This window comes from Acipenser ruthenus, chromosome 26, assembly GCF_902713425.1.
Source record: "Acipenser ruthenus chromosome 26, fAciRut3.2 maternal haplotype, whole genome shotgun sequence".
Classification (NCBI taxonomy): Eukaryota; Metazoa; Chordata; class Actinopteri; order Acipenseriformes; family Acipenseridae; genus Acipenser; species Acipenser ruthenus.
In genome coordinates this window covers 3,718,143-3,738,544 of record NC_081214.1, presented here as the reverse complement: position 1 = coordinate 3,738,544, position 20,402 = coordinate 3,718,143, and the positions used below count along the sequence as shown (strand labels likewise).

At 40.1% G+C, this 20,402-nt stretch overlaps 1 protein-coding gene across 1 annotated transcript in view; it reads left to right on the top strand.

The window, feature by feature from the left end:
* LOC117430298 (lissencephaly-1 homolog A) overlaps positions 1-19,881 on the top strand; it is a 31,990-nt gene extending 12,109 nt beyond the window's left edge. Inside the window, exons 3-11 of the mRNA XM_059001031.1 lie at positions 6,907-6,991; positions 9,126-9,200; positions 9,303-9,509; positions 11,344-11,512; positions 12,926-13,028; positions 13,837-14,065; positions 15,066-15,167; positions 15,258-15,414; positions 16,640-19,881. Of these exons, the coding sequence (XP_058857014.1) occupies positions 6,907-6,991; positions 9,126-9,200; positions 9,303-9,509; positions 11,344-11,512; positions 12,926-13,028; positions 13,837-14,065; positions 15,066-15,167; positions 15,258-15,414; positions 16,640-16,713 (1,201 nt within the window). The 3' untranslated portion in view covers positions 16,714-19,881. The remainder of the gene's footprint in view (positions 1-6,906; positions 6,992-9,125; positions 9,201-9,302; positions 9,510-11,343; positions 11,513-12,925; positions 13,029-13,836; positions 14,066-15,065; positions 15,168-15,257; positions 15,415-16,639) is intronic.
* The last annotated feature ends 521 nt before the right edge of the window (positions 19,882-20,402 follow it).

Genomic DNA, 20,402 nt, shown 5'->3' with positions numbered 1-20,402 from the left:
TCTAAATCAGAATCCTTTCATTCTGTCAGTATAACAGAATTGGTAATGTAATTTTCCTGAGTACATTCGGCTGACCGGATGACCCATTATATCCAGGTAAGCACTGCATCAAGTATTGAGTGTCGGGCAGGCAAACAGCAGCTTGCCTGCGAGACATATAGATTTCATTGACAGTTTGTCGTCTGCATGAGGTGATGTGGGGCATGAGTTCTTCGACGTTGGATTCAGTATCAATAGCAATCGCCGCCTTCTGTCATCTCAGAGAGGTGAGACTTTTGTTACGCATTATCTTCTATATGCGTGTGTAACTGACGGTAATGCTTCCCAGTCACCTTGCCCCTTTAGAATATTTGGTGTTGATGGTGTGTTTAAACATCCGCGTTCGATCACAGAACATCAGTTTGATGGAGACCTGTGAAAGATGTGAATAAGGAGTAGGGAGAAAAGAGTGTCAATAAGTGAACAGCTGAATTTCAAACTGTGTGTCTTTGCAGTGTAGCTGCCGCAGTCTTCCTGAGTGAAGTAATGCTGTGCCCTCAACTGTCCTGCTTAATGTCTAAAGCCAGCAGCTCTCTGTGTGTGTGTGTGTGTGTGTGTGTGTGTGTTTTTTTAAGGTGTCACTGGTTATCTTTTCATATGCCAGATTTGCCTTAACCCTTTGCGGTCCATTTATTAATCGCGCGTCAGGCACGCCAGGTCTAATTAATTTTCACACGCGCAGTTAATTTTATACGCACTGTTTAAAAGTATTTTTTTTCAGTCAAACGGGTTTAAATGGCCCTGCATATCAACAAAGCACACACTAGGCATCTCCAGCCCTGCCCCACCCTTTTGTTTGCTATAGCGTTCAGCTATGTAAGAAATAAATAATAATAATAATAGTCGTACATACCGATCGATCATCTCCAGATCACTCGTTTTATCACCAAACTCCTCAATAATGCGATCCAAGTCATTATTTTATTACTATAACATCTGAAAAAAGCTCTGCAAATGTCCATGATAGTCTCAGTGCGCTGACGCACTTAGCCAGCTTGTTTACTATGGACGCCCATAATCTGATACCTGATACCATGTATGACTATTCATGAAATACGCCTTTTTTTTTTTTTTTTTTTTTTTTTTTTCCCCCCGACTTGTCTCGGCTCCTGTCGCTACCACTCGGCAATTGAATGGTTTTCTCGGCTTTTTCCGGAGAAAAAACGACTAAACACCCGTTTATTGCGTTGCTATAATGATGTCGGACCCAGTCCGACAAAGGACCTGTGAGGAATAATTGCAATGTCGGACCCAGTCCGACAATGGACCGCAAAGGGTTAAATCACTTTCTTTTCCACACAGGTTCTATAGTAAAGCAGGGCTGCAGAGATGGGTTATTTGTAACATATATTCAACTCATTTGTTAATCTGTGTTCTAGTAAAATTAGTTCAGATTTATTTTATTATGATAATACCTCTCTATTGCTTATATAAGCCAAGAGTGGATGCTGACTAGTAGTATTTCAATAGATTTGTTCCCCCACTGCCTGGGCTCTGATCGAAGATTAATCACAAATGAGAATTGCTTTGTCCCTCTTTCAATTGGGAGGTGAAACGGATCTGAAGACATGCAAGCCTGACACCACCAGTCTCAATTTGTTCTGCATTATTTAGGAAAGAGCTACACAGTTTTGTTTTCCAGTCACACTTCACCATTCAACACAGGGTACCTGGTTTGCATATTATGGATTATCTTGACATCTTTTCTCTATCCCTGTCTCGTCTGTTTGAGGCTCTAGGACAGCCACAATGTGCAGAAAAGCTTCTTAAGGTCACTGCTGTTTAGTGTCCCCATATGTTGACAGCTGGTACACAAATGCCTTATGCTATGCAAACATGCCTGCATGGATAGGGACATGTGCTAGGATAGTAATGGATTACACCCTTTTCTGTGTCAAAGCTATTGCCTTTTAATGATCCTTACCTTTTTTATTTTATTGATCCTCATCTTTACAAAAGCTGTTGTGACTTGTGCAGTTCACAAACAAGGAGAATAGTGCTTAATACACTTTTCAATACTGGGAACTACAAATGTATGTATTACACTAACTGTTTTTTTACAGAGTGCAAATATTTGTTTTGGGGCTTTATATCCTATTGTATGTGAAACCTGCTAGCTGCCCATTCATTATAAGGCTACAGCTGAATGGGTTAATTTTCTGTATCCATATCCACATCCACTAATAACTGTAATATGACTCCATTCAAAAGGTGACCAGTTGCAACAAAAGATAATAATGAGCTACCAATTGATGGAAGCTTGAGTCGGGTTGCATTAGAATTTGGCATCCAAAGTGTGTTCTGTGCAGAATGTGCAATTTTTTCACAAAATTCCTCTTCATCCTCGTAACAGTCCTGGGCAAATGTTACCTCCTGTTTACCTGTTAAATTGCATAGGCTGAGACCCGTTCTGATATCCTTGTGAAGGATTGAAACCGGCTTTGTACACATGGACAGTGTGGGATTTGCCATTAAGTGTCTTTCATTGTCAAGTTTGGGCTTTTCTGTGTTCTACCAGCTTGACGTAGTGATATCTGAAATAAAAGCAGGCTTTTATTTGATACATAAACCATATATATATAAAGAAGGGGAGATTTCAGCCTGCCAGCAAGGCAGGGTGGGCAGTAGAGGCCCCCAACCCCCCCCCCCCCCCCCATCACAGAAAATCACCTGAATTTTATATTTATAAATACATTTAGATTTTTAATACAACCAATAAATAATTTCGGTGACTCCTGCATGATACTTCTAGTGTTCACTTTTAGCAATGAGCTGGTCAATGGGGACCATGATTAAATTGATAAAGCTACTGCTTCAGAGTGCTTCTAAAAAAAGATCAGAAGGCTCCTACTATATTGGGCACAGTAGTGGGTGAGGAAACTCCTACTGTTTTTAGTAATTTCTTCAAACTTTCAGACAGCTGATTGTGTAACTGACACAGGTAGAATGATAAATTGTTTTCATTTTGAACCTCATGGGCGAACAAAACTGCATGCAGTTCAGTGAAATTTTTCAGCTCAAGGATGGGCTGCTGTGAATAGTATGTTTAGAATTGATAACGGCAAACTTGAAATCTATTTTTAATATAATATTCAGTAGTGTGCTGAACCCACAGAGATGAAGCATTTCAGTCAGAGGGGGGTCTGGAGGGCAGCAGCAGGTATAGACTCTTCAGTATGTTCCTATAATAAATTCCCTGGCTTAACTGTTTACAATCACAGACATTTATTTTTCAGAATAAAATATGGAGTCCCAGATCTAACGGAATTTGAGAGGATGGTGTTTTATGAAGAAGGCAGCACAAAATAGCAACACCACGAAGTGTACCACCCCCTCTTATCTCATTTGCATTTTCTGTTTGTGTCTGGCTTGGGGAAGGAGTCCGCAGCAACGAGCGGTAACACTGAAAGCTTGTTCTGCATTTGTTTAACTCTCTGGATCTTTCTCGAAGTTATAAAATGAGTTTCAAGCCAGAACTCCTTTTGTTACACTTGTCTATATTGATCTCCCCTATGCTTGAGAAATAATTGATGTGCTCAAGCTACAACAGTCTGCTCGTTTCAGTGGGCTGCATCATTTGCAAGCCAATCTGTTTTAGCTTTTTACTGTAATGCATATAGCTTTGCATAACATTCCAGTGTGCCGAACAGCACTGCACATGGAGGTTTCTGATCTGCGTTTACAACTCAAACATGCTAAGATGCACAGGGGGGGATTTGGTCTTGTGTTAGACCGTGGAGTGTTAACATGCAAGCCCAAGGTGTTAAATAATGAAACATTCATCTATCTATTTCTGCAAAGCTGAATGCTATTGGTGTGTATATCCATCAATAAGTACTCAAGTACTGTATAACTCCACTCAAATGCAGACTGCGCTAGTCTTCCTTTTAAAATGTATTCTGAGTTGGTCCTGCAAATAGCCTAGATTGGCTCCAGTCCATTTCTAATAATGATTGCTTTCATGTTCATTTTGCTCTTTCCAATGTTCTGTTACGTTATCTGTCTGCTTTCAGATTAATGGTGTTGACACTTGTTTGCTAATTACCTGTGAATCACAGCCCAACATGTTGAAGCTGCCTCATCTTTTTAATATTGCAGCGCCTTTCATTTTTTAATGAATGAAACGCAGGAAACGCCTTGGAGTTGGAACAAGATAAAAATGCATTATGATTTGGCATGGAACTCATTAAATAGGGATTTTGGAACAGTAATCTGTTGCTTTTAAAAGAGGATTAAAAGCCATGGATTCATAAATTTAAAACAATACTGATGGAATTTACTGAGTTTCAATGTTCAGCAGAAATACCTTCTTAACTGTGTTGTTTGCTGGTCTGTTTTGCTTTGCTGCAGTATTACAGTACACACTATGTTAAAGCACTATACTACAGTAGTCTTCTAAAATGCCAGTCTTTTCTGGCCTCGCTGTATTGACCAGGTGTTCAAGCGCTGTTGCGATCTGCATTTGTGAATTGGATGTGTTTCTGGACGGAGCTGAAGCAGACAGCTGACAGGCGGGGCTGTTGTGAGCAGCGTACTCCTTGGAGAGATGAGGTAATGCTCCCTTCCTTCAGCCCTCGCCATGCTGATGACGAAGCCCAGACTGATTTATTGTTCGCAGCGCAGTGCCTGCACTGTGCTCTCAGCAGTGTGGTAAAAGCTACAGAATGTTTCCTCACAATGCTGTGGACTCTCGTTACAGGAAGTAACAAGCAATGCTGTCATTTTTCAGAGTAGGTGGAACAGGCATAATGTAACAGATAAGGAGGGCAGGGGTTGGTGTCCTTGATTCCCAAACCATGTCTATTGGATTTGGTTTGGCTGGTCACCAGTTAGCCCTTGCAGCTGAAAGTAGAATTGTGCTTCTTGTAGGTGAGCTGACCCCTGGAGGTGGAAGGTAGGAATGGAGGCCTAACAGAGTATACTGGATAAGGGCGTCTGCTAAGAAATAAATAATAATAATAATAATACTAAAAGGCTGGATTTTATAAAATGCTACAAGCCTAGTTATTCCTACATCTTCTCAGCGACCTTGCTCCTAAGCGCATCTGCCCACACATGTTGCTGCTTTGCTTGGTGTAGGCAGGTTTCCATGGAAACCACCACACTCTTGAAATGCACCTTTGTGTAAATTACTTTAACAAACTCAATTTCTGTGGAATGATGGTGGGTGTATTAAATGTGTAGAATTCAGTATGAAGTAAATAGGCAGGAAGTTTCAGGTTCATGATCCCTACCGGTCAGCACAGTATTAGCAAAATGTCTTTTATTAAAAAATAAATAAGGCAAAATGGCTGTATTAAACTTGGCAGCAATGTGCGTTATTTTCTCATTCAGGGTGGAGAATGTCGGTGTAGTCTGAGATTCTATCCTACATGATTTTTGTATCTCTTCTGGTTTATAGCACCACTGTGCTTTTGATATAGGTACATAAAGACTGATTTTATCCCTGGATAAAAATCAATAGAAGATTCCACTTGCAGTCTGCTGTCTGGTTCGAGACAGCATGCCCCCCAAAGCTTAGTGTGCATGATACCGGCAGTCAGTCACATGACGGGTAACCTCCAGCTAACCTTCAGCTTTAATCTGGCCAGTTTAGTTCCATTGTCGGTGGACAAGAAGGGTGCTGATAGGGGGTTAGCTGTTGGTCCAAAGCTATTAGTACTTTTTTAGGCTATTTTCCTAAAACTAGAGGAAATTGATTAACTAATAGAAAACCGATTAACGTTGTGTTAATCAATTTTCCATATTACTTCCAGTTTGCCTTGTTACTTATTGCAGATGTAAAAGTGCTTTAAAACTACTTACAGAGCAGGCATAGCAGATAGTTTATTATTGCAGTAACACTTGTAACAAATATTAATATAGTTAATCCAATAAAGTATGCCAGTGTGTTTACAATACAAAATTTTGTCTGCTAAAATTGTGTGTGTGTGGGGGGGGGGGGGGGGGGGGGAAGGGGGATGGTCCTGAATCACTTATCATAAATAGGAATGTCATTGAAAGTAATGACAAGGTGGTTTTATCCATTAGCAACACCAAGCTATCAAGGGAGTTCGTCCAGAAAACAATGGATTGGAAGGTCATGCAGCTGACAGGATAGCTTTCATCACCTGACTAGCACCAGAATTAAACAAAGACTCCATATTGCTGTTGGAAATGCAGACGTTCAGTAATAGTGACAATAAACAGTGTTGAATTTGACACTAATTTGTCATTTTTTTCAGGACCGGCTGATTTTCATTTTTAAAGGGGGCCTGAAACAGTGTTATGATCTGGATCCTACATGTTGTACACAGAACTGGTCCTTTGGCAAATTGTTAGGGTCTTGTTTGTGGCTTACTATATCCATGTTATTGAGAGCTGACTGTACACTTTGCACAAAGGTCACATAGACACATATGTTTCTGTAAACAAAGAGCTTCACAGGTGTGACTTTTTCCTATTTTATCTTTTAATACCCTCATAGTTCTGTTTCTATTTCTAGATGTATTTGTTTGTAATAGATTTCTGTATGTCTGGTTTGTAGATATGGGGTCCTTCATGTTTTTAATGTTTCTCGCCTGAATGCTTTTGGCAGCTGTTGTGGGACTGAGGCACAAGGTTATCATTGAATCGTTTGGTATTTTAACCCAGATACTGCTTAGACAGCCTTGTCTTACATTTGCTATTTATCTTGCATCCACTCTACATTTGATACCTTGGAATACTTGACATTATTGTCTAAATTATCTGCATCCATCTGCAGCAATGGTTCAACTTTTATGTTGTCTGAATACTTTTTTTTTTTTTTTTTTTTATAGATCTATTGTCTCATTTGACCCATTTATTTGAACATTTCATTAAATTGGTCTTTCTTTTCTGTTTCAGAAATCGAGCAATAGCAGATTATCTCCGCTCAAACGGATATGAAGAAGCATATTCAGTTTTCAAGAAGGAGGCAGAGTTAGATGTGGTGAGTTTTTGTTGCACTGGAATATACATGTAAGCGAACTACATTGCTTTTATTTGCACATGACTTGTTACTCCACACCCCTAGTAAACACTGCACATATATTCTTAACCTTGTCTTTGGCCAGAGAGGTTTGGAAACCATTCCATTCCCTATCATAGTGGAAAATGCAATCAATAATTGAGAAGTGAAGCTGCCCTCTAGGAGAAGTCCCAAGCTTGTGCAGTAATCCAGGAGATCAATGTTATTTATTTATGTGTTTCTTTTTTAGTGTTGTATATCCTTTCGGCTGTGAATTACAGCTTTTTGTAAAAGTGTTTTCAACAAAATAGCTGCATGTAAATCTGGATTTCTGTGTTCCGCGCTATGCTTGTTAAATTGTGAATCACAATTTGTAAAAATGAGTTGTACTTTCTGTCTTCTGTATGTGGCATTTATTATTACAGGTTTTGTTCTGCTTCCTGTTGGATTTAAGTCATACCGTCCGTGTATAAAGCTTGTTCACTACCAGTACTCCGGCACCTCTCTGCTTTCTCTCAATGGGCAGTCAGGCTAAACTGATTAGGGCTCTGCATGTATCAATATGTAATATGCTTATTTGGCTGTGCTCTATAGCTAACAGCAGAGCGTAGTTTATAGCAGATGGCAAATCGGACCAAAACCTGGGGATGGTCCTGTATCCCAATACAGTCCATTATGTAGTGTTGGCCTCCCATGTTGAACTCTAATCAGTAAAGTAACTTTATGCTGAAGATGTCAATTTTTTTCCAGAAGCTACAGATTCTGTTAATTAGTCTCTCACAGATGCATGAAGTCCTGAGTTCTGTCCAAGCAATTGCTGCTTTGCAAGTTGTGCTCTACACAGTACCTACTTGTGTCCATTCAGGGGACAAAAAAAAGTTGCCAAAACGTTATACTGGCTACACATTGGAGGGGAGGATGTGCTGTTAAAAGCTATATCCTGGGAACCGCTCATCTGATTTGATATGCACTGCTAGGTGGTGCAGTAGTCTAATGCACTATATGTTGAACTGATCTGCTATTACTCTCCCATGTATCTCACCTCGGTCTTTCTCTAAAATAAGAGGTGTTGATGCACAGGATAAAAAGACAAATTTAGTGTTGTGCAGTTCAAGTAGAGAGTAGTGTTTTGTTACCAAGCTAATTACCACATTAAGTAGGTGAAGGCAGGTGTTGCACACAGCTGTAGGTGCCTGGCAGGCATACCTCAGACAGTTCTGGCACTGGGATGTGCAGCACCACAGTGCCAGTCGGATTGCTTTTCCATATGCCCTTCCTCTCGGCTTCGCAGACCTGCACGGCTGGGCTGGCACAGAGGATAAGCTGGCTTTTCTTTTTTTTTTTTTGTATATTCTATGTTCTAGTCTATGAGGAGACTGCATTAGCTTTTGTATTTTGTTTTATTTAATTACAATTTCATTACTAATTATAATGGTTATTTGCAGAAATGCTTCATAGTTGGCATTGGGAAGATGGTATTGGTTAATTGAGCATTCTTCCACATCTTTTGTCTCCTTGCTGGGTTGGAGAAGCATTTTGAATGAAATTGGCCATCGCCCCAGAGTAGAGGTCATTACTGTCCTTCAAGCAGCAGACTGTTTTAATGATTAAAAGATAAAGGGTTTTGTTCTATTTATTTTTATTTATTTTTTGTGTGTATTTATTTCTTTTTTGATATTATGGCTGACATCCTGTTAATGGTAAACCACATTTTTGTTTATGACCATTTAAATAAATTGATCTGCTCACTGTTACTGTAAAGTATTTGTTTTCCACTGCAATCATTGGTGACTTATCTTGCATGAGCACTAATATATAAATGAACAAACAATGATGGGTAAAGACCAGTGAATTTGGCTTGTGGCAGCACCAGTTTCCTTTACGACTGCCAGACACTCAGCAGACAATGTTCTTCAGTATAATGTTTCAGAAAATGTAATCTTACTGTAAAAGATTACCCTGTGTGAGGGGAATAATAACAAAATCTCTACAGTCTCTTGGACATTCATATGATGCTTCTTTATTGCTCAAGGGCCCTTCTCTACAATTGATATAGGTCACAGTTATCGGCAGTGGGTTTATGTTGCGAACATCTATTTTTTTCTTTTGTTGCTAGAATGAAGAATTAGACAAGAAGTATGCTGGCCTTTTGGAAAAGAAATGGACTTCAGTTATCAGATTACAAAAGAAGGTTGGTGACTTTAATTCATTTATCATTAGCGTAGTGCTACCTTATTTCAGCAGTTTGTTTGTTGGTTGTTAATTGTTCTGATGCATATCTTTGTGTTTTCAGGTGATGGAACTAGAATCAAAGCTAAATGAAGCAAAAGAGGAGATTACTTTAGGAGGACCTCTGGGTCAGAAGCGTGACCCCAAAGAATGGATCCCCCGTCCCCCAGAGAGATACGCCCTGAGCGGCCACAGGAGTCCTGTCACCCGGGTCATTTTCCACCCTGTTTTCAGTGTTATGGTCTCTGCCTCCGAGGATGCTACAATAAAGGTAGGTGTCTGATCTGATTCAGTGTAGAATTTGAGACCTAGCCTTGTGTTTGCCAGGGTGTCGCAATGCATTAGCCCGTCACACTTGTCCTGTCAGTTCATTGTATCGGGAGATCCTTCAGCAGTTGCCATCTATTACAGCAATTGGCACTGCTAGGCAGTGTGGTATATGTGGGAGTGCTGTAGTGTCCAGGTCTTTTGCAGGGACTTTAGGGGTAGGATTCTTACTAGTTTGTACATATACCAGCACATGGCTCAGTGCAGCATAAAAAGGCAAGATGATTGGTCAAAAGCTTGAAGAACAGTCATTCCCTCTCTTTATTGTGTAGAGATTTTGAAATGAGCATGTTTGCCCTGTCAATCACCCTGGCATTTTATGGACCAATTTCCAGAGGCACCTGCCATAAGCCTCACTGAAATACTTGGATTCATTTTTCAGTTGGCTGTCTCTTTTTATTTTTTATTTGTTTGTTCTCTCCACTCTAGGCTTCCCATTATGCTGTGTCACTGAGCTCCCACAGTGAGCCACTGGATCAGTAACCACAGCTGGGGTTTCAGTACTGCTTACTGCGCAAGGTTTTGTGTAGAGGGTGGAGCCCCAAGAGGTTTGCCTGAACTTATTAGCTGCAGTCTCTGACTCCAGATCAGAATCACCACTGTATCTGCCTCCGATGTGGCAGGTTTTGCTGTGAATAAAGCCTTGTTTTTTGGAGCCGAGTTTTGGCTGGCAGAGCCAGCACATAGTTTTTAATGATTTTTTTTTCCTACTGCAGTGTCCCAATTCTGACTGAATGTTTGTGTGACAGATTTATTCATGGAGTCGGAAAAGCATGTACCCTTCCACTTGGCACTAGTCCCACAAGGGCCCTCCACCTTCCCAAGAATTTGCTTAGCGACTCATTTTATCTTCTGCATGAGTGCAGACCACCACAGAGCTTCTAATGCAGGCCAAGCTGGCATAAATGTGTATTTATTTATTTATTTATTTATTTATTTATTTAATTTTATTTTATTATGTTTTATCTTAACCCCTTAAAGCCAACTAAAAGCAAAAATCATGCATTGACAGAGTATTTCCTTCCTACTGCTAAATAAATAAGCCTACCCATGATTCCAACACTTTTCCTCCATGAATATTGCATGAAGGCAGCATTCGATGCAGATTGGCTGGGTGAGGAATATTATATGCAGTGTTCTGTTTTATTTTGTAACCCTCAATCTTTCGATCTTGGTTTCTGTCTATTGTCTGCCCACCGTATCACTCGGAGGCTCTTTTAGAAAATAAAATGGACTATGATGTCTGTCTGTTGCTGTGCTCACTTGACTACCCCCCCTGTCTGCACTCATGGTGTGATAAGGCATAGCTGCTCACTGCTGGAAGTATGGGCCTGATCCAGTGAAGGCTAACCTTTTGGTCACATGGTCCGCATATAAACTGACCATATTGATCAGCCTTCAAAATAGAACAGTGAAAGGCCAACATCTTGACGTGTTAAGCAATGCTTTTCTATCTTCATAACAGATGGCGTTTTTGATATTTTCTTCTATTAGAATTTTTTTTTAATTTTAAACAGAACATCAGCATTAAATAGGTTTTCTACTTCACTGGGTTAATGGAGCACACAAAATAAAGGTGCTTTTTTTTAATGTTTTTGGGTTTGAGCTGCCACAGCTAGAAGAGATTTCCAGTCCAAGCTTGCCTTTGCAAGCTGTGCCTGTGTTTGACTGATTAATTATTCATAGAGGCGGCAGACTGGCCTGCTGAGTGCAAATGGAAGGGAAGTGGGCAGCGCAGGGCTCTCTCTCAGTGTATCTGCTTCTCTCTCAACTGGCAGGTGTGGGATTATGAGACTGGAGACTTCGAGCGCACACTGAAGGGGCACACAGACTCGGTACAGGACATCTCCTTCGACCAGACCGGCAAGCTGCTGGCATCCTGTTCTGCTGATATGACCATTAAGCTATGGGATTTCCAAGGATTCGAATGCATCAGAACCATGCATGGTGAGAAAGGGGTGGAGAATTGCAGGGGGATATTTCCAAGTGTATAGGTTGACTAATTATGATAAGGGCAGCAGTGTGGAGTAGTGGTTTGGGCTCTGGACTCTTGACCGGAGGGTCGTGGGTTCAATCCCAGGTGGGGGACACTGCTGCTGTACCCTTGAGAGAGGTACTTTACCTAGATTGCTCCAGTAAAAACCCAACTGTATAAATGGGTAATTGTATGTAAAAACATGTTAAAAATAATGTAATTGTATGTAAAAATAACGTGAGATCTTGTAACAATTGTAAGTCGCCCTGGATAAGGGCGTCTGTTAAGAAATAAATAATAGTAATTTTGGATATTTTCAAGATCCTATGCCCATTCCATCTTGTTTTAGAGCAATCTACTTATTAAAACTACTTCTGGCTAGACACTTTAGTAAATTCCTACACAGCCCCGTTCCACATTCTTGCAAAGCAGTCTGGTCTCATATTTCAGACTTAAACCTGTGGACCCCCTATGCATTCTGGCTAATCGAGAGTCAGATTTTCTGAGAATGTGCCACATATTGGAACAGCTGGAGTTCATGACCCCCGGAAGAATTATTGCTATGTAAATATATTGGTGCCTTGAGGCTGTAGGATCAGAAAGTATTTTTGTGTGAGGTGCCAGCTAGGCTTTTAGTGAATACAGACTTGGTACCCTTCAGCAAAAGTCTGTCGTCTCCCCTGCTTTCACCACCTTAATGATTCTATAAATGTTTATGCATCTCGCTTCAAAAAACAGTGTGTCCTTAGAAATGAACTAAAAGCAAAACAATTCTATAACTAAATAGATTTTTTTAAAAATTTAATATCAGCTTTATACCCTTCAAATAACTTGATATTTGACAACATCCACAGTTGTCACAGTTGTCAGAGAATATGTACAGAGTGTGGAAATAAATAGCTTGGGGATCCATTTGAAGTAGCAGATTGCTCAGCTGTGCCCGTTTTCTCTTGTCATGCTGCAGAACACCAGCGTTCACCATGATACATTTCCTCTATGAAGACTGATAACTGTACTCCCTATGGGTTGGCTCATTTGGCAGCGGATTATGAGATTTGTGTAGCACCAGATAGCATTTGCTGTTTGGTTCTGTTCATATTTAAGCCTGCTTTGTATAGGCTGCTTACAGTTGTATCCTCTATTTAGCTGCTTAAAGGCTGTATGCTGTGTAATTGGCTTTTTTCTATGTAACAAAGAGACTGCTATTATAAGCTAATTTGTTTAAAACCTCTTTGTTCTATTTCACGTGCATTACATAATTTGATTTGTTAATGGCAATTTTAAGTCAACCACGAGTTGGTTATTTTTACAGCAATTTTTACAATGACATGCAATTGGCAAAGCAAGTTTAGTAACACTTTCTCTGAACTGTCTCTTCCCTTTAGGACATGACCACAATGTTTCATCTGTAGCTATAATGCCTAATGGAGATCATATAGTGTCTGCCTCTAGGGATAAAACCATTAAAATGTGGGAAGTGGCGACTGGGTGAGTAGTGATACTGGAATTTGTATAAAATACACTGTTTGATGTAGTAGCGAAACAGAACAATCACGATCCAGTTTTGAATGGTAAGTACAGTACTACTAGGATGCAGATTGATAGCTGGGTCTAGAGGAGTATGACTTCTCCATTTTGAGGTGTATTTTTGGAAATAGTCACCTTTTAAACACTATGGTGTCTAGTTCCTTTAAATTGCACCTTTTCATTTGTTTGCTCCAGTTAGTAACGATGTGATTGTTCTATGTTCAGTAAACCTTTTTTTTTTTTTTTTTTTTTTTTAAAAAAGCATTTTATAAAACAAATGAATGACAATGATCTACATTTCCTCTGCAGTGCAAGTGTCTTTTCACACATGCTTGACTCTCCATGTTTGGATTAACACCAGACATGTAGTATGCAGGAACCCTCCCTTTTCCAGTATTAATTTCTTTTTTTTTTCTGCCTAAAAGGGCTTATTTTTCACAAACGGATAAACAAGCTTTATTTGATCAATTTAAACTGGGTTTAAACTATGGAAGAGGAACATTTACTAATATAGTCAAGTCGTCCTACATCTCTGTCTAAATAGGCAGTAGTTCTTTTCAGTCGATTTTATAGTGAATGTCTCTGCTTAGGACTTTTCACTTGTGCCTCCTTATCTGAACACCTTACCTAACATAAGAGTGCCTCAGAATTCAGGCTGCCCTTCCGATTCAGTAGTAGCTCTTGAATCATGCTGTGATGCTCGTACATGGAAGGTGCTGTGGCATGCCTCTGTAGTTTTTGATGATACTCCCTTGCTTACCCCACACAGGTACTGTGTGAAGACATTCACAGGCCATAGAGAGTGGGTGCGAATGGTGCGACCCAACCAGGACGGCACACTGATCGCCAGCAGCTCCAACGACCAGACAGTGCGAGTGTGGGTGGTGGCGACAAAAGAGTGCAAAGCCGAGCTGAGAGAACATGAGCATGTGGTCGAGTGCATCTCCTGGGCCCCCGAGAGCTCCTATCCCACCATCCTTGAAGCTACAGGATCAGAGGTGAGCCTGTCATTACTACACAGCAAACATGAACACATCCTGGTGTTGCTCTTTGCATAACTTTGCATTGTAATAGAGGGAAGTGTCGGGGTTCCTTCCTCGATGGCAAAGGAAATCTTGTTGTTTTCGGGCTAGTATGTACAAGTCTTTAAGTGAAGAAGCACCCCCAGTGATTAAGCTTGCATCAGTTTTATTTTACCTTGCAGATTCTGCTACCTTTCTAAAATGGTGCAAAGTTGGAACTCGCAGGTGCCCTCTGCTGGGTACATGATGGTACTACTTTTTAGACAAACAAAAGAATACTGTAGGGACATTCCACACTAAAGGAGTGGCTTGGAGAGGGTGGATGGATAATTTATTTTGTTATGGTGCTAAGAAATAGCTTTTTAAGTAGTATTTGGGATATATAAAATCATTTTGTTTTGAGACACATTTTTGCTGATACTTTTTTACCTGTTAACTGAATTTTGAAAATGTATTCACTGTAGTGCTCTGCATACCCTAATGAAGATTTAACCTGCAGACTGTACTGTTCAGGAAGGTTCACACGCCCATTTTGTGCTATATCCCAGTTACATCCACCGTGAATACTGTAGGCAATCTAGACTTGATATTCTGCCAATTGTTAAATCAAAAGCAAGACCACTGTTTTATATGTCATCACAAATTAGGTTCTGAATGTGTCGTCTTTCAAAGGTCCTTCATACTGTTAAGACCCAGATCAGCTAGTCTGCATCCATTTGTCCTGAAAACAAAAGATCAGGAAGATGTTTAAATAAGCAGAATATCCCAGAATGCCTGCTGTGTGTAATGCTGTCTTTTGACTATATAATTAGTGTTTTGGGCTGTAATGTTAATGCAGCTGTTTTGTAACATATAGATTGATTTTAATTAGGGTTATACCTCCCTGTAGCATGTGTTGTAACAATTGCTTTGATTGTGGTAATTCTGTGATTTTGAAGTGTTACAATTTTCCTATGCTTTCTGTTTCCTTGTGCAGACTAAGAAGAGTGGCAAGCCTGGACCGTTCCTGCTGTCAGGATCCAGAGACAAGACTATCAAGCTGTGGGATGTCAGCATTGGCATGTGCCTTATGACACTGGTGAGTCTTTAGGAACTGGTAAGCTTGGAAATAAGTAAATGGGTTCAAATTGCAAATGACTTGAATGTGGTCTCGCTCGCTTGTTCACAGGTTGGCCATGATAACTGGGTGCGTGGCATCATGGTGCATCCTGGTGGGAAGTTCATTGTGAGCTGCGCTGATGACAAGACCTTGCGGATCTGGGATTACAAGAACAAGCGGTGCATGAAGACTCTCAATGCCCACGAACATTTTGTTACCTCTCTGGGTTTGTACTGCTTTAGGCTCCTTTTTTTTTATTTATTTGACCTTATCAAGCCATAGTATCTTCCAGCTTTGGGATTTCAGTCTAGACATAGGCCTAAAGCAGTTTGTGGTCTATTAGTTAATAGATCTGGCTGATTTTCCTAAATTGGCAAAAAACTAAGATTGCTCCAATTCCATTCTATGTTATTTTCCCTAATGTTAAAGTTTTTGCAGGAAGATTCAAAATCCAAGACTAGCTATGTATATTCCATACAATATTGGCAGCCAATTCTTCTTTTTCCCCCCATTCAGATCACTAGCAGTGTCTTTGCTGTTCTGTCAGTTCATGTCCCTGGGTCTGCAGAATGCCCTGGATAAACTTGTATGGCTGCATCTCTTATTTAGGCTTTCTGTGACATCATCCTAAGGCCACTGTTCTGCTTGTTACTGAGCAGAACATTTCCTAGGCTGTTATTGTTAAATTCAAAACTTGGCAGGGGGTTTCAGCTCAACAACCAGAAACTATTCATTCTGAGGCACTAAAGCGAATTTGGCTTAGACAAAACCACCATGCTTTCTACTTTAGTAAGCTACTGCACCAGCGAAATTCTTTACAAAATCCCTCCTTTGGGGATTTGGAAAGTACAGCTCTTGTGCAGTTTTGGGTTCAGAGAATCGAGAGCTGTAAATATGATCAAGACTGTACGAGCTTCAGAACTCCCCTGAGATCCCTGCACAAGCATTGCCCCAAACTTTTTTTTTCCCCCCCATCTGCAAGAAGAAAATTCCTTTGTTCAAGTATTGATTGATTTTGTTGTATAGCGGTCCAACTTAACACACGTCAGCAAGATCAGACACGGAGTAAGATCCTCCAGATAGAAGCTATAGAAGTGTGAAAGTCTTTGATGCTGCTGTAGGGGTATCTTCATGGTTGAAAGCTACACTTACGGTTTTCTAGGTTGATCTTTGAAAGAAAAAAAAAGGCTTGTCTCCTGAGGGCTTTGTATTACTAATTTTTTTTTTTTTTTTACTATGGTAAGATAGTTGTCAATAAAGTTTTACTGATATATGACACAATTGTTAATTGACCCTTGGATCCAGTAGAGTTCAAAATGATGATTTTTCTTTGTGCATGAGGACACCACCCGGGCTACCTCAAAGAAAGCTCATGCATCATCCTGTCAGTTCGGTGAAAGGATTCCCATATCCAGGCACTAATCATCCTACCCCGTTCTTCTCCCTCTCAGATTTCCACAAGACGGCTCCTTACGTTGTGACTGGAAGCGTAGATCAAACAGTAAAAGTGTGGGAGTGCCGCTGATTTGTATCGACAGGATCCCACCCCACCCCATCCCAACCCACCCTCCTACTTCCTACTGCTCTGGATGCACTCAGATACCATGGTTATTACCCATCGAGCTCTGTTTAAATAACTATTGTCCTTTTATGTAAATTATTCTGGATGTAGATTGAGCTATTAAATGTTACACAAAAAAGTATTCTTGCATGGTGAATCCAAAATTGTATACTGTAAATTTACATAACGTTGTCTAGAAGTACCATAGGTTTAAGAACATGGGCTGGTCGGATCAGACCTGAAAGGCAGAAGTTGACTGGGTAATTAAAAGTAGGGCACTAAACTGATATTTTTAATGACAGTGTCGTTCTTGCGTGTCAGATTATTCTGTCTGTCTCCTATTATTATTTTTTTTCACTGTCGTAGTCTGTTGGTGCCTAGATCGGTGACCTCTTTGAGAAAAACAAAACTATAATCCCTCCGTGGAAATTTGATTGTCTGTGGGGCTCGTTAATGGAATAATGTGTAGCTATGTAACATCACTTCTGAAGTGTGCTTACCATTCTCTTGTGAAACTAGATAATATATTAATGACTGCATCTAAGAATGTGTTTCAAACTGTTCCGTTGTAAGACTACGGGGAATAAAACTTTGAACCCTTGTCATGGCACATGTCTTAATTACAGAGTCAGGAGTTTAACCATCTAGAATTGCCACAAAGGTGGTGGCAGGGTGGAGTTTTTTCTTTGCTTGGATACCTGCTGGCTCATCAAGTTAGCATGGATTTAAATATCCTAAAATTTAATGTAATTTACAACAAAAAAAAGCTTTAAAGTTATCAAAATGTAAGTGGCTAGGTGGTGCATTAGGTAGATTAGTTTGCCTTTTGCCTCTGAAACACTGAGTTTTTAATCTGGCTGAAGACAGTAATTTTGGTAGTCTTGGCTTAGTCCTGGACAGCAGTGTCCACGTCGTTAACCCAACATGCAGTTTGGCATAGCACAGTGCTATAGCCAGTGACAAATTACCTTTAGCACTACATTTTTCTTTTTTCACATGCCAAGTTAAACTAACGTTTTAAATACACACTGGCTTTTGAAAATGAATTTAAAGAAAAAAGCACTTGAAATTTAACTTGAAAGGTGCTATTTAGAAAACCTGCACAGCACCCACCCATTTTCTTCTCTTTCCACCTAGTTTAATGTAGTCTGTTTTAAGCTGGTTCTGTATAGTAAACCACAAATCATGTTGCTATGTTGAAGGAAGACAAGTGATCTTTATTCATGTTGGTAGACAAAGATGTGCGACTGAGGGAAAGCAAGCAGACCAGGCTGTGTTCAGAAATGCCTAGCCAGACATACAGCATGACAAGGATTCAAGAAGCCCCTTTAACAGCTGTTTGTTAGGGGATGTGCAAAGATCTTTCCTTTGGAGAGAGAAAAAAAAAAGATTTATATAAAAAAAAAGTGCACTTGTTCCTGAAGGAGATACTGTACAACAAATCTGTTAAGAGTAACAGATTTTAACAGGAGTTTCTTTAAAAAAAAAAAAAAATGTAAAAAAAATAAATAAATAAAAGCTGATTGATCCAGTACTTTTTATATAGTACTGCACTAGGATGTCTACAAACTATTGGTGGAGAAGCAAGTCATGGTAGCTCCTTTTGTTGTGGAAATTTCATGAAACACTTTGCGCACAGTGCTCTCATGACTTGGCTGTTTCTGGCCACAGTATCCGAGTGGAGCGCGGAAAGCCCTACGTTTTGGTGAAGTTTTCTGCACTTGAGCACCAGAGGCCCACTCAGACTCGGTTTTATAACGATCTTAACGACTGGCACTTTTTTTTTCTTCTTTTCATTCATTGGTCTTTACGGGGGTGGGGGGTGGGGTGCAATTTTCAGAAAAACAAAACCTGACCCCCAACCAAACCTAGCGAAACAATGGCAAACCAACCTTTCACCCCCTGTGAATCTGTAACTGCGAAACAAGCAGCAAGGCTCTGAAATCAGATTAACTTGCACATCCCTGTTCTTATTAGATCTCTGGTCTTCACTGACTGAAGATTTAAAAAGTGAAAAAAAAAATGCATACGCAGATATCATTTTAATTAGCCTTTTCATGAAAATGCAATTATATAATAAAGAATTCCACTGCTTAACCAACCCATTATCCAGCTTTTCCTGTTGTGTGTATGTAACTCATGCTGAACCCTAATGGTAAATAGGGTCATGGGGTCATTTTAATGGCCATGTTGTAGACAGGACCTTGGCTTACGGTCTCATCTGAAGGACTGTCTAGCAGTGCCCCTTTAACACAATGCTGGGACATTGACTGAATTTGAGCCCAGATTGGTGTGTCCCTCACAGAGCCACCAATGTGACCTCCTGCTATATATTTATTTTTGGGGTACTAGAATGGAATGAACAGTATTGTCCAAGATGTTTTAGGTCTGTCTAGCAGAAAAAAATGAAGCAAACCACAGAGGCGGTGGTACTAGAAAATTTCGGTTTATCAACTTGTATAATTATCCCATTCCAGCACAGAACCCCTTTATATAGAAGAAACATGGTAAGCCAAACGGGTAAACTAATCACTGCTGAGAAATGCAGTTTAGTCCCTTGGTCTACTGTATTTGGCTAGTAATGCGGTGGTCTCCACGGACCCTCAGTCTTTGAACTGCCAGTTTTTAATTTGAATACTTATATGTCTGTGATGATTGGTAAACATTTTGGTTTAGACTCATTATTCTACTTGGGAGGGCCTAGCTCACAGAGTGGAAGTACATACTCCTGGCCTGAAAAGTAAGAAATTGAAGCGGTTTAGAAACAGAGTGAGGGACGTGCTCTCTGCTTGCCTGTGAAGTGATTTCCCTTTGGATTAGTTAGATTTTAACAAGATATATCTATAGGGATGCAGTATTTTATTCACAGGATATTAATGGAAACAGTAGCCCCTAGGCTTCGGTTGTCATTCCCCCTTTACAGGTTTCATCCCTGCAGTGCACCTGGCTATAGCCAGGCAGGTGGAAGAGAAAAGGACTTTGGTCTCTTGTGCGTAATTCCTGTTCCTTTCCTGTCTGCGGATAAACCTGGGGATTCGGTTTTCTTCATCCTGCACTGTTCACACACAGCAGATTGTCATATTATATGGATGTCATTATTGTTTGCAACATAATTAAACATCTGTAAATAAAGTGGGTTTTTTTTCTTTCTTTTTCAATATTATAAACTCATCTGGGATGGAAAAAGTTAAAAATGAACATGATCTGGTTTTTTTTAATGCTGTGTGTCGTCGTCCCCCTCCTTTTGTGCTTGATCGCTTCATCACTAATTCAATCACCCTGGAAACCAGTCTCACAGAAATGGTTCGTACAGTAATAGGAGGCAGCTTGCCTCAGGGGTTTGACGGCAAAAATAAATACAGTTTTGGGGTTTGGGTTAACAGCTTACTCTTTAGAGAATGTTCTATACCAAGAGGCAATGGGGTATTTCAGAATTTTCAGAGGCATGTGCCATAATCCAGTCTTAAAAGCCAAAAACACACACTAGTGTGATAAATGAATACAAATGTAAAATACTTTTTATTAATGTTTTTAATACAATTGCATTTTCAAGAACAAACCCCCCACCCCTGTCAACTGACTGACCGACCAGGTTGCTTCACAGCTTTAACTGGGAACACTCCATTACTTCCAGTATGAGACAGCCATTCAAC